The sequence below is a fragment of the Chiloscyllium plagiosum genome, chromosome 9, assembly GCF_004010195.1.
Source record: "Chiloscyllium plagiosum isolate BGI_BamShark_2017 chromosome 9, ASM401019v2, whole genome shotgun sequence".
NCBI lineage: Eukaryota > Metazoa > Chordata > Chondrichthyes > Orectolobiformes > Hemiscylliidae > Chiloscyllium > Chiloscyllium plagiosum.
The window spans coordinates 47,613,795-47,631,132 of NC_057718.1; the positions used below are offsets into that span (position 1 = coordinate 47,613,795).

General features: G+C 36.8%; 1 protein-coding gene across 1 annotated transcript in view; it reads right to left on the reverse strand.

Moving 5' to 3' along the window:
- ppp2r5a (protein phosphatase 2, regulatory subunit B', alpha isoform) overlaps nt 1-17,338 on the reverse strand; it is a 164,095-nt gene that overhangs the window by 23,877 nt on the left and 122,880 nt on the right. Inside the window, exons 4-8 of the mRNA XM_043695865.1 lie at nt 14,946-15,038; nt 11,534-11,664; nt 7,996-8,055; nt 5,405-5,513; nt 190-243 (exon numbers count right to left, since the gene is read on the reverse strand). Of these exons, the coding sequence (XP_043551800.1) occupies nt 190-243; nt 5,405-5,513; nt 7,996-8,055; nt 11,534-11,664; nt 14,946-15,038 (447 nt within the window). The remainder of the gene's footprint in view (nt 1-189; nt 244-5,404; nt 5,514-7,995; nt 8,056-11,533; nt 11,665-14,945; nt 15,039-17,338) is intronic.

Below are 17,338 nucleotides of genomic sequence, written 5' to 3' on the forward strand. Positions count from 1 at the left end.
CTCAAGCAGCAAACATTAAAAGGGACATTTAGATAAATAATGTTATTAGACCAGTGAATCTTCTGAATCCAACTTATTTGGAGAGTATAGTTTAAAATTCTATCCTGCCCACAACATCCCAAAAAATCAAGTTGATTTAAAAAAAAATTAAAATATACAATAACTATTAAATTTAATGCTAAAACTTACCGGTTCTGTAAGAGTGGCATCTTTTTCCAAGAACTGTACCACACAATAAGCTAACTAGAAGACAAAAATGAACATAAATGATTTGCAGCAGCAATTGGTGAAATCGAAATGGATGTCGATCCTATATGCACAAATCTAAGCAATAACTTGATAGGGCTGTCAAACAATCTCTTCATTTCACTCAACAAATGAGTGAATATTAGAGAATGTATGAAAATAATGCTAGAAACAGACACACAAGCAGTTCGCAATTGCTCATTTTAAAATGTGTATTCCAAGATGAAGCTTTTCTGAATGTGGAATTTCCTTTAAGTTATTGTTGTACACGCTAGGAAACTTCAGACACATTTATTGTACATGATATGCATTGAGAATGGACAAATACATGCCTTTGCTTTGTTTAAAAAGTTATTCAGACATAATTTACCCATTTTTCTTTTTTTTTTGAAAAATGACACCCAGGTTTAATTCATTAAAACTGCATTTTTCCAGACCTGAAATGGAATTCCTTATAGAAGTTTATAAAATCATGAGAAGCAAAGTCTTTTACCCCAGAGTAGGGGAGTCCAAAACTGGAGGGCATAGGTTTAAGGTGAGAGGAGAAAGATTTTAAAGGGGTCTAAGGGGCAGAGGGTGCAGAGGGTGGTGCATATATGGAACAAGCTGCCAGAAGTGGTGGAGGAGTGTGGTACAATCACAACATTTAAAAGGCATTTGGATGAGTATATGAATAAGAAGGGTTTAGAGGGATATGGGCCAAAAGCTGGCAAATGATACTGGATTAATTCAGAATTTCTGGTTGGCATGGCCAGGTTGGACCGAAGGATCAGATTCATGCCATATAATCACTATGACTCTAATTTTCTATAATTGTGTGTGTCAAAATAGTGTACCACTATTTTACGGATATCACGTTTGCCCTAATGAATCATATTGAAAAATTGTTAATTTAATGAGCAGTATTTAATGAACAGAAATTAATGTCAAATTAGCTATAGAAACTAACCAAAGAGGAAAGAAAGATTGGATCAAAAGAGAGATAGACAACAAAGACAAAGAAATCCCTCTCAGTAATAGTAATGGGAATCCATATCTGTAGGAAGGATTTCCAGTACCAGAGAGATTGTTTGATAGCAATTAAGACATATCATATTGATAAAATAAAACTATACTGAAATGGACAAACCATAACATTTTCTGGCAGGTTCATAGGGCACTTGTGTACATATCTATCAATTTTACTCCATTTCACGTTTTTAATCACTAAGACTTCTGGAGGAACGGGGCATCTTGGGCAGCATCTTTCTAATCACTGCACTTGACAGTGCATGTGCAGTGGCTGGAGGTTGGTTGATTAGTACTTTAAGAATGGTGAATGCTGTTAGCCTCTCAGTAACTATACGTTAGTCACATCTCTCACCATCAATATTTTTCAAAGAAAGATTGTATTGTCTGTTAAGATAAACATGTCCATGGTCTAGGAGAAGGTATTTGGTATAAATACTCCAGGATAAGATCTTTGCAAGTCTGCAAAATCATTTTTAATTTCCTATATTTGTCTTCTGTGACAATTCGGGGCAATAAAGGTCAGTGGTATTATGGACTCAGTGTGACAATGAGTTAGATTGAATGCAACCAAACAATTGAATTGTGTTTTTCACTGCAAAATTTCATCACGGTGGCTAGTTGAATGCATCTTATTTCAAGGAACACTATTTTGAAACAGCAGTCTTAAAAACATAAAACTTCTCCAGATTTATATAATTTTATTCAGTTTCCAAACTGAAATTATTTTTAAACACTCATTATCTTTAGAATCCACATGTAAAATGTCGTAAGCAATCACTTGGTAATCAATAGTTTGCAATTTTCCCATAGCATCTTCATTGAAAGTTAGAGGATACCACTTTAATATCTCTATGTTAACCTGTACAGTTCTCCTGAGGCAGGGCTTGGAGCATAATTTTCCGCGTTAATTAAAATTAAGCTCATGAAATAATTAAATTCCTATTTAAAATTAATTTAATATACCTGTTAATATAACAATCACTCCAAGCTTACCACTGAGGATAGTGCTGTGAAATTCTCAGTGCTGTGAATGTAAGTTAAAAATTAAAGGCTTGTTTAAGAATTATGAGGTGAAACTGGTGATTAATTTGCTGCACTGTATAATCATTTTAAATGTTTATAAAGAATTCAGAGTGAATACCCAATCACAAACAATAAATACGAAACAAGATACAGTTATTGTGAAAAGGCAAGATGGTAAATTCTTGACACTAGACAAAGGCCATCTGAAGAATAAGAAACATTAACAGTGAGAGGCTGTGGCCAGTGGCTCAAAGTCAGAATGGACAAACGCAAATTGTCATACAAGCATCTAACCAACCACCTCTTAAAACAATTGGACAATAAAGCCTCCAAAACTAGGTTTAAACTAAACTGAGTATAGCAGAGTGACTGACATTCATGGCTATGGGACAAGTGCTGGAAAATGGGATAAGAATAGTTAGGTAGTTATTTTTGTCCAATGCGGTGCAGACATGGGTCAAAGGGCCTTTTTCTGTGTTGTAGATTTCTATCACTCACAATTGAGAAATGAGTTGGGAGCATTTGAGAAGGTGGATCTAGGAACCATATAGAAAGACTAGATAACTGACCGAAGACTGACTTGGTCGTTTTCTGAGAACTGAAGAACACTACTAATTAGCTAATGAGTTTGTAGACCATCTTATGCAATAAACGCTCTGCTAAAACAATTCTCACAGTCAGTCAGCACATATCTTAAAGCACATTGTGCAAAGTAGCATGGCTGCATGCTTATATAGCTTTAATACAAACATACATAAACAGAAATGACCAAATATAAAGGTTCAAAAGTGGCTTCACACAATTTCTAATATTTTCTATTAAAGAAATCCAACTGACATTCCAACAGCTTTTCAGAAAAGAAAGATCTTTTGCTGAATAAGGTACATGGGCTAAAGGTGAAAGGAATACAATAGGTAGTGCAAAGAGGTAGGGGATGGAAAAGTGAGACAGTGGGGGCACTGGGCTGAGGTGAGAAGGGCTGTGAGAGTGAAGGGAAAAAGAGAGTGACGAGTGAGGAGGAAGGGGAAGTGGAGTGCATGAGCAACAATGAACAGCAAGCATAAGAAAATAGTGTCAAGAAGAGCAGCTGCCAGGCAAACGTAGGTGGGGCAATGAGGGCTGGAAGTGAGGAAAGGAGGGAATGGTGATGAGGGAGTGGGATAAAGGTTGAAGAGAGAGCAAGGACGTGAATGAGAGTTTTGCTTGGGGTGGGGGAAGAGGAGGTATGGATGCCAAAGTAGAGTGAGGACAGGTTGGGGAGGGAAGTATGAGGCAGCGTGGAGAGGGGTGAGACATGGAGAGAAAAAGGAGATACAGGAGAAGGGCAAGAATTAGGGGAGAAAGGAGAAGGGCAAGAATTAGGGGAGAAAGGAGAAGGGAAAGAAATGGCAAGCAAAAGGCGAATGTAGAGGAAGTGCTAAGGTCCTCTATAACTGAAGGGATTGTTTCTCACTTTTCTATTTCATATCCCTTGTGATAATGGCCTACCAGCAACTCTTTCAAAAGGTTAACAGGATTGTGAAAGAAAGTTTCTGTTTTGTAAATCTATGTTGACTTTGCCAAATCAGGTTATAATTTTATAAAGAGTCTAACGATTACATTCTTTATTATAGATTCTAGTGTTGAAGGGCAACTGTGGAACAGCAATAGTGTTACTATCCCTGGATCAGGAGATTTGATTTCAAATCCCACCTGCTACTAAGGTGTGCAATAATTTCTCTGAATAGGTTAGTTGGAAAATATCTAGATTCTAGTAATTTTTCAACTAACGATGCCTGGCTCACAGGTCAATGAATCCCCATTTGTAAAATATTACATTTACAATTTTCAAATTGGAAAACAAACCATTATGGGTATTCTTCATCCTACATCTAAATTAATAACCTATATCATAAGTTTACCTCTAACTCTGTGCATTTCGATTTCTTTCTGATAATCTCTGGTGCGAAAGCTGATCCAATGGATAATGCCCAATCACACTTCTCTAGCTAACGATAAACTTGTCATAATATCAGAGGACTCAAGGGCTACTCTCTTCCCTATTTATCCACTATATTAATGACCTTCTCTTCAGCTTTTAAAATTTTGAATTTTTACACAACAGATATTTTTAATAAAGAACAAATTTTCATTCAATTCATAGTGTTACGCATGAAACAAAGGGCTCCCAAATTGTAGAACACAGACATTAGCGGTTGTGGAGCACAGAATGAGTTCTGGCAGGTTTGAGGATCCTTTAAATATTAATACATTTTGCTGTTGGTGAGGATGGCTTAAGTATCTGTTTTTGGAGGCCTGGTTGTGGTTACAACCGTAGCTTCCAAGCCCAGCTATTGTCATACCCTCTCAGCCTTCCCCAGCTCAACTCTCGAAGCAACACCACCAACTTCAAGCATTCATTCTGGGGTCACATGACATTCCAGCTACTGAAATAGGCTCATTTCAGGAATTTTTAAAAAACTCAGCATTGGATAAATAAACTTTAATGTCAGAAAAAGAACTTCTGACAAGGCCCATACAATCCCAAAAGTACTACTCCAAGAAATTGATCACATGTACTCAATTAATTCAGTTGCTTTCGGTTGCCCTATGTAGTTTCTCCATTCATCCAAGTACAAGGTGAATAAACCTTGCTTTCTGTTTCTTACTTCCAATATTCATATCATAGTATTTTGTCAAGCAAGCTTCATAAGGTCATCAAATAAAAATGGATCTAAGTATCTATCTAGACAATAAAGTGCCAAACTAACTACCTTGCAAAAAATAGACAGAAATACTTTGAACAGTCAATGTTGAACTTTACAATCTGTGGAACATTAGCCTTAATATCTGTTCCAAAAGCCTGGCCTTTTCAATATCTCAATTAACTTAAATGACTTAATACAGGCATCTGGACATACCACAAATAAATTTGTTGCAAATGTTGTGGCTACATAATAAAAACATAATCCAGATCTGCTTTAGCAGTCATTAGGTCCAGCCCCTCACATTGCAGTGTACTATTTTTACTGGAAGTTTGAATGACACAAGAGTAGAATGTACATCAAAATAGAAAATCATAGTAGTTCTGGTGCCAAGTCAATGATAATTTAAATCATACTTACATCAAGAAGTAATAGCCTACCTGTGCATGAAATAGAGCTAAGCCTTTAGCAGTATGAAGGGGAATGAGCACCTTCATAAGAAATTGTTTATGTTCTGCTTTCAATGGCAGTGCAAATCCATTAATAATACTGAAAAATAAATAAAGTTAATAATTCACCCATTTAAAAGTTTGAAATTATCTATTTATACAAGTACATTTAAATGAATCAAATTATTTTTAAAAATAAAATGCTGTATAATACAATATTTAATCTATTTTTATCTGAATGTGCTTCATCTATTTACTTCCCTTGAGGTTGGTAATGGAGATAGAGCCTTTCTTTGCAATGTGCAAGAGAACTGTACATATACGACAATTACTGAAGTCAGTTGTTAACTTAGTTTTCAACTCTGTCCAAGAAATACAAATGGCAAAATACAAAACCGGCAAAAGTTATCCAACAGCTTCCAAAACTACAGACACAGCCACCAATCGCTGATGACTCAACAGCCCTCATGTGTGAAAATGGGTTGCTAAAGAGCTTTGTAATCTGATCTGTAGATACATAGAAATATTTCTTCACTTCTATTAGAGGACAGAAGTACATAAAAGTTTATATCTTTACAATAAAATCAATGCCTTCTGGTCGGTTTTAAGCAGGTCTGTACATTCATTTGGTAGATATGCAACTTTTTTTAAGAGTGATAACCAACCAACACTTGTTGATTTCAGGTGGTCAATCACCCACATTACATTTTGGCTGCATAGTTCAGCTGCACAGTGAGTACTTTTGTTGAGGCACCTAGGGGCCCACACTAATTTTAAGCATTTTCAAATAGATACACCGCAAACCCTCCTCGTTGTTGTAGATTGCTCTGGTACATTAGACATGTTGTGAAAAGATAAATTATTATGCACTTAAATTTAGTTAGAATGCAGAAAACATAATTAGGATGCTTCATTGCGGTTCTAGTATTCACAATGTGATCAAGATTAACTATAATGCATTTATATTGCACATTTAATATAATTTAAACAACTTCAAATAATTTATATGGACAATTAGAATAAATAAGGAAAGTCTTTGTTGAGTGAAAAAAAATTGAGAAAAAATTTAAGAGGATAAGGAGAGAAATTCTGAAACATTAAACAGGGCAGCTAAACATTATTGTAGAATAGAAATTGCACGAGCAAAAGAAATGGATCAACAGAAAGTCATAATTGGCAGGCCAAAGATCTGAGTATGGGATGTAAATGTGGAGGAATTCTGAAAGGAAAGGTGTCATTTGGGTGGAAATGTAGATAAAGGCATTGCTTTTGAGATAGAAAACAAACTCATGGATCACTGTAGTAGAGTTTTCCCAATAGTTTTCAGAATTGAGAAATTCATCGTTTTTTAGGTGCTGTGAATTACTGAACATAGTTTCAGACTCCCAAACTAAACAGAAAGGACATTCCAAGAATCTCTGATGCTTTGCCAGAACTTTAAAATTGAGTAAGTGAGTTGACAGAGGGAGAAACATTTCCTTGCATGTTGCAACATTGTCTTCAAGGTCAGAAAGAATCAGGCATGGGCAGTTACCCACAGGGTCAGCACCTGCAGCTTCATTTCTGGGACCGACTTTGATTTTTGGAAGTTGCACCTCTCAAAACTTCTCTGACACCTTCCAATCACAACTGACAATATCCTGCTCTCAGCTCACAAATGCAAGACATAACATGCTGAATTCCAAGCACTCAACTCTCCTTTTCTACTGTATATGCATACATTGGCATGATTCGTATTTGACATACTACTACATAAATTCAATGCTTCCACTATTCTATTTAGCTACTTTTCCACCTTTTGGTACAAAGCTCCAGCATTTTTGCATATCTTTCCAATGGCCTTTCTTTCCTTTAAGTTGCTTTAGAATGTGAAAGACAATCTGCACGGTGGCAGTGGGCGGCACGGTGGCACAGTGGTTAGCACTGCTGCCTCACAGCGCCTGAGACCCGGGTTCAATTCCCGCCTCAGGCGACTGACTGTGTGGAGTTTGCACGTTCTCCCCGTGTCTGCGTGGGTTTCCTCCGGGTGCTCCGGTTTCCTCCCACAGTCCAAAAGATGTGCAGGGTCAGGTGAATTGGCCATGCTAAATTGCCCGTAGTGTTAGGTAAGGGGTAAATGTAGGGGTATGGGTGGGTTTCGCTTCGGCGGGTCGGTATGGACTTGTTGGGCCGAAGGGCCTGTTTCCACACTGTAATGTAATCTAATCTAAATCTATGCCCTTGTGCAATCAAAGTAGGGCATCTCGGAGATGAGTATTCAGGCAAAACTGGCAAGGAAAGCAGGTCGAGGGACACTGAGAATCCTCCTCTGATATCAATACTATCAAGTCAACTAGTTACTATTTTGGTCACCACAGTTATTGAATTGTTTTAACAATGCACTGCAGTAAAGTAATTTGAGATGATGAAAAACACGAGGCATCAAATAAACGTGAGACTTCATATTTATTGATGGTTGTGGAACTACTGATAGTGAAGTACTAGAAACAGAGATGAGTAACAGTCTTACTTGACTCATACAAACCTCTAAGCAGAGAGGCTTAACATTATCGGTTTGCCATTAAATTTAAAAGATAACTTACCTTCCAAGTATCTCCAACAGTTCTGCAACTCCATTAAAGTGGTCAGTTTCATATATGAACCTGAAGAAATTATTGTTGGAAAATATTACTCCGTACTATAAGAACAGGTCCCAAAGAAACTATGAATGAACAATATAATAGAAATAGATTTTAATTAGCCTTTTTTGCTTATATAAACCTTTGTGTCAGCTGAAGTTACATTCTGACTCTCTCAACATACATTCTGACTATCCAGGAAGACTTATATGGAAAACTTATGCAACATTTAAACAACAATGCATATTGAAATTTGACAGATAAACAGATCAATGATAGTTAAAATATCTAAATATTAGCCATTTGAGCTACTAAGTATGTCTGAATTGATTCTGCGTAAGATGCCAGTAATGCTACAACACAACGAATAAGCTTTCAGAAACTTGAGCAATTTGGCTGGAATAAATGAATAAGGTTTTGGGAAGTAAGTAGAAAAGCAAATTTGTCAGAAAATTTTAGCAAGCACAAGAAGTGATAATGTGGGAATTCCATCACTCCAGAATAGATTCTGAAAACAAGAGGAGTGCATAAAGCACAGTGTGTTTATGGAGAGTGGGTATGTGGAGGGAAGGTAGACTGCAGGAGGGAGGGAGAGAAAAGGAAGGGCTAGTTATTTACAAGTTAGAAATATATGACTTGGAAGGGAATTTTAAAGGTAGCGATGTTCCCCACCTATTCTCGGTTTTCATTCTTCTCGGTCACTTATAGCGGAAGTCTGGAAAGCTGCTCAAGAAGCCATGGCAACAGCTGCACTGCACCTTGTAAATCATATGTATTATCCTCATGCTTTGTTTTGAAGGATAAAGTTGCTTTGATAGTGTCAAGCTTCTTTAATGTTGTTAAGATTGCACTCATCTGGGTAAGTCAAGAATATTCCAATACTCCCATCACGTCTGGTAGATGATGGAAAGGCTTTAGACAGACAGTCAGTTAGTTTACTAGTCACAGAATCCCCTGCTTCTGACCTCATCTTTGAATGACAACACTAGCATTGCTGGTCAGGTTAATTTCTTGGTTAACATCAAATCTAAGATGTTGATGGTGGGATGTTGATGTCAATATGCGGATAATATGGCTTTCAGAGATGTATTTTGTCCAGTTTTATTTTGTGGAGAGTTATTTTGAGTCAGACGTAGTGAGTTATCTCTTTCAAGCCAACAAACTGAACAGCTTGTGAGGCCCCGGTGTTTAAAAAAAAAACTTAGAACAATAAAAGTAGCATTAATGGGTGGAGTCAGGCTCCCACAGCAGCAGAGTTTTTGTTCAGCTTTCAGTAGTGGTTGGGATTTTGAAGTTGGCTGTGGGAGCTGCTATACATTTCTCTCAGCCACAGCAGAAAGCTGGAGTTTGTTCTCTCTGCCAGAATCTTCTATTGCTGTTCTTTTCTCTTGGACTGGAAAAACACAACACAAGACAATTTATTTTACTGAAGTTATCTTTGTAAAGAGTGTGTTATGGGATGTTACTATACTGGAGCACTTACTGTTTAGCAGTTAAATAATCTATTATTCTGTTAAGTTTTCCAATAGAGTTATACCAATTCTTCTTTCTTTTGTTTGTGTTTTAACTGAGTGTAAGAATAAAGTGTTTTACTGAAAGCCAATGTGACTAGTCGAATGAGATCTGGAACACAGCATCTTACACTTGCCTTTAAATAAAATAAAAGTTGGGTCGAGGCTATCTCCTTGATACATTTGAAGGAAGTTTGATCCATAACAGTAATACCAATGATTGTCAATGATTTATATTCTCCTAAAGTTATTTACTGCTTGACAGTTGTGCCATACTTATGTTTCATGCCACATATCAGCTCTGTAGGCATAGACAGCAGTACTGAAGTGGAATTCAATACCTGGAGAGTTATAAATGGAGCAAACATCTTGCAAACATTATCAAGCTTCCTCACTTCTGACCTATGATGAGCTGAAGGATAAAGCAGCTTGAGGAAGTTTGCCTTCGGGTTCTACCTCAAGGAAATCCTGCAGGCGAAATAATTGTGCTTCAACAACTACAACCATGTCGTTGGATATGAATCTAACCTGTGTCCCCACCAAGACTCCCAGCACCCTGAATTTTAGGAGGGAGACCTGGACCAGGAAGGAAAGTTGAGTGCTCGATTATGGATACACAGTTGCAGGAGTAGGAGATTGATCTCATTGACAAGATGATTTGAGAGGGCATGAGGGTAAACAGAAAAAAAATGAGAGAAAGAATTCAGAAGAGAAGTATAGCCTGACAGGAGAGAAGTGGCAGAGGCTGCTGCTGAGATGAAAATGATCTTTGTGAACAGCAAGTCCATGAGTTCCTTGCACTTATTGTTGGAAATGAAGGCAAAGAAAATATACAACAGGGGTTCAAGGAGATGAGTTGCAATGGAGAAAATAAGCCAGAGGTTATTGCTACATTCCAAATTGAATGGAGCATCAGATCAAAGTTGTAAATGATATTACTTAATGTACACAATAATAAGGACTATGACAGTCTTTAATCAAGCACACTAAGACAGGTGAAATTTAACATAAAAGTTTACAGTGTTGCATTTTGGCAAAGATGATTGAGGAGAGGCACAGACTAAAATCATACCATGTGAAGTGAAAGCAGAAACAAACAACCCTGCAGGTATATGTACGTAGGTCTTTGAAGGTGGCAGCTAGGCTATAAAATTGAGTGAGTACAAGTAGCTTGTTTTCTGCTTTCATGGAATGGGAGAGTCACTGACAAGGCTAGCATTTGTTGCCCATCCCAACTGCTCATGACCTGAATGTGTTGTTAGGTTGTTTCAGAGAGGAGAGAACAGTCAACATTATGGGGATGGTAATCAAGAATCACATAATCCAGATGAGGAAAGAAGCAAGATTTCCTTCCCGAAAGTACAGTTCTTTACCCTCATGAGTTTTTGCAACAACTGTTGATAATTTCATGGTCACCATTATGGATACTACCTTTTGAATTCCAGATTTTGCGAACCAAATTTAAATATCACCAGTGACCTTTGAATGCATGACTTGAATCCATGTCATCATACTGTTATATCTGCAAGCCATAATATGGTGGTTTATTTTCCTTTTGTTACTATAAGGGATATCAAACAGCAGGTAGAAAAACCCCTGGAAAGGAAATGTGAGCAACCAGACATGTGACATAATTGATCTGATCTGCCTGTAACACCAGACCCATAGCAATTGCTCTGAACTGTCCTTTAAAATTTCCTAGCAAGCCATTCAGTTTGATTGCAGTCACAGATGGGCGGACAAATGCTGACATTGTCAGTGACACCACATCGCAGGAAAGAATACAGTATCAAAAGGACAGTGTTAAGATACAGGACAATTTCTGACTAAAGACTTCACTGACTTGAGGCATACTACATTTATGTCTATGGAACATTTATTAAAAATAAATATACCTCACATGGTTTTCATTGCCCTTTAAATCAATTTACGCAGATCATTGCTTCGGGGCAGTTTTCAGCAAACAAAGGAAATCATTTACTACAGATTACCGTAGAAAAATGTTGTTTATCTGTTTCCTGATGAATGCGCGTAGTCCAAGGAACTTTCCATAAATACGATGCAGAACTGTTTTCAAAAAATCCCGTTCTCGTGGATCCTCACTGTCAAACAACTCCAAAAGCTGGAAGAAATTGGTTTGAGAGAAGAAACAAATGCCTTTAGCTGAGAGGTATTTACTAGCTAGAAAATCTTATCTTAATGGACCTTTTAGGTTAGCAGAATTTGTTTGATTTTACAGTACTAAAAATTTATAGTTCTATTTTGATTTGAAGCAAGATTGTTTCTTAATGTTGTTTTTAATCGATTAGTTATGCACAAGTTTATTCTGCTGCTCCACAGCTGAAGAATACATAACATATGAAAGTTACTCTTTAAAAATTGCAATAATTGAATAAATCTGTAAATATGCTATCATTACATAGTTAAGTAATGGACCTTTGAAACAAAATATAAACATTTCCAATATGCATTTAGTGCCAACGTAATTTTGCTTCCTTCATGACTAATACAAGATTTTACAATGCATAAATAACATTGGAGAACTGCAAAGTGACTCACTCACGTATGGTAGTAAGGACACGTTACTTATTTTTCTCAATTACAAGATATGAATTGCTGATGTAACTGAATGAACCTGTTCTTAACTGCTGCTCTACATGTTCAATTTAGGTATCAATTTAGGTTCAATTTAGCTTAACAATTATTGTTTGGTAGTAACCTGATTTATCAAGTTTAAGAGATACATGTATAATGACACAAGTACATGTTCAGAATTACAAGAGAATATTTGTTTAACCCTTGGGTGATAGTAAAGTAGAGTAGAGAGTCAAATCATGAAAAACAGGTGATGAACACATTACTGAAATGGGAACATGGCCATAAGCACAGCTCATCAGGGAGAGACAGTAGCATCACTGGCAAGCAATATATTAGCCTCATTACAAAAATATTTGTGTTCAAATATAGGAATGCCTTGCTGTTGTTACACAGGGCCTTGTTGAGGCCATATCTGGAGAATTGAGTATACTGTGTTGTGGTCTCCCGACCCAAGAAATGACATAGTTGCAACACAGCAGTTTCACGAGGCTGGAACCGGAGATGGCAGGACTGTCCTATATGGAGAGACTGGTTTGAGACTGGGCCTGTACTGATCAATTTAGAAGGATGAGAGGGGATTTGATTAACAAGTATAAACTTCTAACAGGGCTAGAAAGACGAAAGGAAGGGAGGATTTTTTTCCAGAATTGGGATGTCTTGAACAAGGGGACACGGGTACTTGATACAGGGTAGAATTAAGATAAGAACATATTTCTTGACTCAAGGAAAAGCATACTTAAAATATTCTTTCCTCTCCTGAGGGCTGCTCTTCAGAATTTAACAATTACTGCATTGAGTTTTGAGGCCTTTTTTGTTTCTTTATTGCAGGTGGAGTGCGGGGTGGGGGGAATGTGGGTGGGCAGCATAGTTTCTCTCTAAATCTGTCAACACAGTTTATCATTGTGAACACCTGTTATCAAATAACCTCAGTACTTTAAGGGCCCCAGTTTTCCATTGTAGGAATCATCCTCAAGCTGTTGCATATTCTCTAATCTGCAGTGGTCATTCATCTTCTCTTTGACCACTTGGTGAAGCTTATTATGTTTGGCTGTACGGCAGTAACAATGAAATGAAGAGTGTTTTCTGACTGCATTTGCCTGAGAAAACTGGAATCTCTGGAAAAATAAGACAAGCAACTTTTGGATTTTTATTCTTTCTATTAGGTTCATTGTAGAGAGAGTGAAGTTGTTACTCTTCTTGATGCGTCCAGTTATTGTTGCGAAAAAAGGTTATGTTGAATTCCATGAAAAACATTCAACAGTTAAGAAGGTTGCACGATAAAGGCAAACCAGCAAAGCCTCAGTGCTGTCATGAGTCTGGAGTTACACTGGCTGATCTCATGCGCTGCAGTCAGTTGGACAGAATAACTACATTCTTAACATAGGGAGGAGGAAAGTCAAACAAAGTCCCCATTAGTTTGGAAGTAGGACAAGGCCAAGGTGTCCATTGTTAAACTGCCTGAGATAATTAATATTTCATTTGAGAGGCAAGAGGTAGAAAAATAAGGTCTTCAAAGGAACAGCATGTGTCAGAAACCAACTACAAGTCACATTTAAAAGAAAATTTAATATACCTTTGTGAGATGTTATTTCTAAGACTTGGATACATTTTTAGATTTTTGTGATCATTATGAACAAATATGATATCAGAAAAGTTTCACTTTCTTTCCTCTTCCTGATCAAAATATTTCAAATCAATTTCAGCAACCTAACTCAACAGCATCCATCAAGATCATATCCTTCTTCAGTATTCATCCATGTACTAAATCTGCAATTTGCTCATAAGGTCATCAATACTTTTCTTGTTCCTGCCAAGAATGCTTGAAGGGGTAAAAGCCATATTTGTTTCTAAAATTATTTTGTGAAAATGAAAAACACTTATTTCTGGCACTCGCACATATATGGAAAAATACAGAAATACAGAAGTCGGTGCCCAATTAATTTAGCTTGTCCACAACATATGTAGTACAACATGGAGATTTCTCCAAAATATGCTGTATTGAAATACATGTAAGCGTGAGAATTTGCAAGAATTTCCCCTTAATTCATCAATGACACCCACTTCTTCTTCCAGACATCCTTAGTGATTTTTACTGAATCAAGGCTGTGAATTTTGTTTAAACTATGGGTAGGGTGACAAGCTCAGTGTCTACCCCAGTCAAAACAAGGATTAAACTCCAGGCTGTTGGTCTTAATCTGATCCACACAATAGCTGCCTAGCCAAATAAGCTACCCAGATAACCACTAAAGATACATAAAAATAGTCAGCCTTATCAATTTCAGTATGTGAATTTTTAATGGAATAAGTCATAATTCCTGCCAAACAACCTCTCTCCACTAATTTTTGAACAAACGCACACAAGTTAGGGGTCACATTCTGACAGATTCAGCTAGTTTTGGACATGTTTATTTACATTTAAAAACTCTCTATAAATTTATTTCTTTCTGAATCTTTCATTTCCCTCTTCTAATCCTTTGTTTCCCTCTATTTTCAGGATATGATTAATATTTAACTTAATATTCTAACAGACACTTTCTAGTTCAGGAGTCACAGAAATTCTTCCATGTGATTGGTTGTCTTGTTCATATACGACCCCCGATCCTTTGTGGAGGTAGCTGCAATATTTCAGAGACCTGTTGACTAAATGTTTCTGCTCAAAAACCCATAAAGCTTTTTGGGTAGCTATAAGCATAATAAATAGCAAGTGCTGTTCTTTCACTCTGACTATAATACCCAGGCGATAACAATAAACATTTTAAAGTGAAGGTTGGTGGTGGAATGACAAACAAAGTTTGAAGTACTCACCTGCAGTACAAATTTCTGATCAATGAACCTTTTTGCAATACTAGGTTGGAAGTCTGGGCATTCCAGAAACCGCAAAAAAAATTCATATACAAGCTTTAAACAAAGAAGGAAGTGACAATTAACAGGAATAATCACATTGGGTATCTGCATAAAAAATATTTATTTCACGTACAACTAAAACTTGATAGTTTTATTAGCTCCTTACTTTCTGCTGATTCTTTCCAAAAGGAAAATGATTCTTTACTGTAATTTCCCCAACCCCTGTTCTCAGATGTTCAATAACCCCTCAATATTTTCCCAAGCAGCTGATTCAACCTACAGAGACTGTGTGTTTCAGATTATTGATGTGAATCTGTGTTGCAAGAGACCAAACAATAACATTACAATCAATAGCAGGATCAGCAATATTGAATTGTGTGTGTTGTGATTTTGCAAAAACTCTGATAAACATTTTAAAAATAGAACATGACAGCTATTTCTGCTTCATGTCATCTTTTCAATGGGTGCAATTTATTTTAATGGATAATTTAAATAACAAATTACAAAATCTTCCATGTACACTAATATTATATCCCTACATTAGCAGAGAAAACTGTCGGCAACATGAAATAGGGTGGAAGGACACAGAAAAGCAAAGCTATCCACAGAAACATAAGAGAAGCAACAAAGGTGAGCGAGAAGAGAATCAGTTTTGAAAGGGACTCCCTGTCTTCTTCACCAAGGTCAGTTTTTATTTTCAGTTAGTGGGGGAGAGAATGGTGAATGAAAAGTATTTGCCATCACAATTTTTCATAGCGAGGGAGAGGGAAAAAAAAAACCTCTCTTCATAACTGAGGTGGTGGTCAAGGGCAAACATGACATTTCAGTTTTAACAGCAGAGAAAGATGTGGGGGGTGGGGTTGGGGAAAAGGAGGAAGAGGAGGAGGAGGAGGAGCGTGGATTTCAACAGCAAAGACACCGGTGGAAGGTGGTGGGGCAGGAAGGCTTGAAGTTTTGTAGTCTGCATCTTGGCTGCACTTTGCAGCCAATATCAGGAGGAGTGTTCTGTTATAGTTCAAGATGTTACCAAACATCACTTTGTCTGGGGTGCTTTTTGGAAGAAGTCTCATTTCGGGGTGAGAGTTATGCTGATGAAAATTTCAAGCTTGGTAATGTACAACTAGTAGGGCAATTTGATATTTTGTTTCTTTTCAATATAATTATGCAAAGTATATGCTTCACTTAATCTAATACTGTATTGTTCTGTTTAACTGTAACTTATTTAAGTTTTAATAGTTTAATATCATGTGACTGCTCAGCCTCACCTTGACAAAGAAGTGTATCACAGTAATTTGAACAGAATGAAAATACTAATTAGTTAATTAGGAGATTCTTATTTACTTTATTTCTATTTCAGAGCTACATTGTGAACTTGGAATCATCAAGCTCACGAACTCTCACTTCATTAAATCCTTATTGAGTACTTATCAATAAAGCTGGCAAAAAGGAATTTTACTTCAGGAAGGGAGGAACAGAAAACAGCAGTTGTGTTCTGTTTTTCTAATCAATCAGTTCACAGATATCATTACACAGCTCTGAAGCAGGTGGGACTTGAATCTGGGCTTCCTGGTGCAGAGGCAAAGACACCACCATTGTGTCATGCAATAGTTTCTTATGTGAGATTGGTTTTAAATTCAGAGTGATTGAGAAGAAAAACAATTTCATTTTGTTAAATATTATATTTACTTTGAAATTAACTTTGTAACAATGTGTTTTATGTTTGTAACCATATAATCCTTCAGGCTATCATCATGAAGGAGTATGTTGTGACCGAGGGTATAACGCACCTATTACGCACGTGCACTTTATATACACTTTGCATTATTTTTTTAAGTACTATCTGCTTTGTATTTTCTTACCTGTTAATTATTACCTGATAAAATATTGGTGATGTTAATAACACTAAGAAATTAGTGATCTTTTGTAATATGTTATACAAGTTAAGGTTACAAGGAACTTTTCCGTGTTCGACATTTTAAAAGTAAAGCGATCCAGGCACACATAACTATAGAGAAAAAAACCACCTAACAAGTCTCTCAAATGTAAAAAAAAACTAATATGTATGTGATTTAATGAGAAACTTGCGACTATTGAGTCAGTGATCTCACAGTATTAATCATGAGAGATTGACAGCATACATCTCCCTATACTAAACAAACAGATAAAGACAATACCAGAAGATATTCTTTTTTCTTAGGGTGCTAGTACATGATTATTTGACGCTGCGTCACATACAGACAAGGTGTTTAGCACACTTGCCTTCATTGTTCAGTCCTTTGGGTATAGGGGTTGGAAAGTCATGTTGAGGTTCGTGAGGCTTCTTCTGGAATAATGTGTCCAGTTCTGGTCACCAA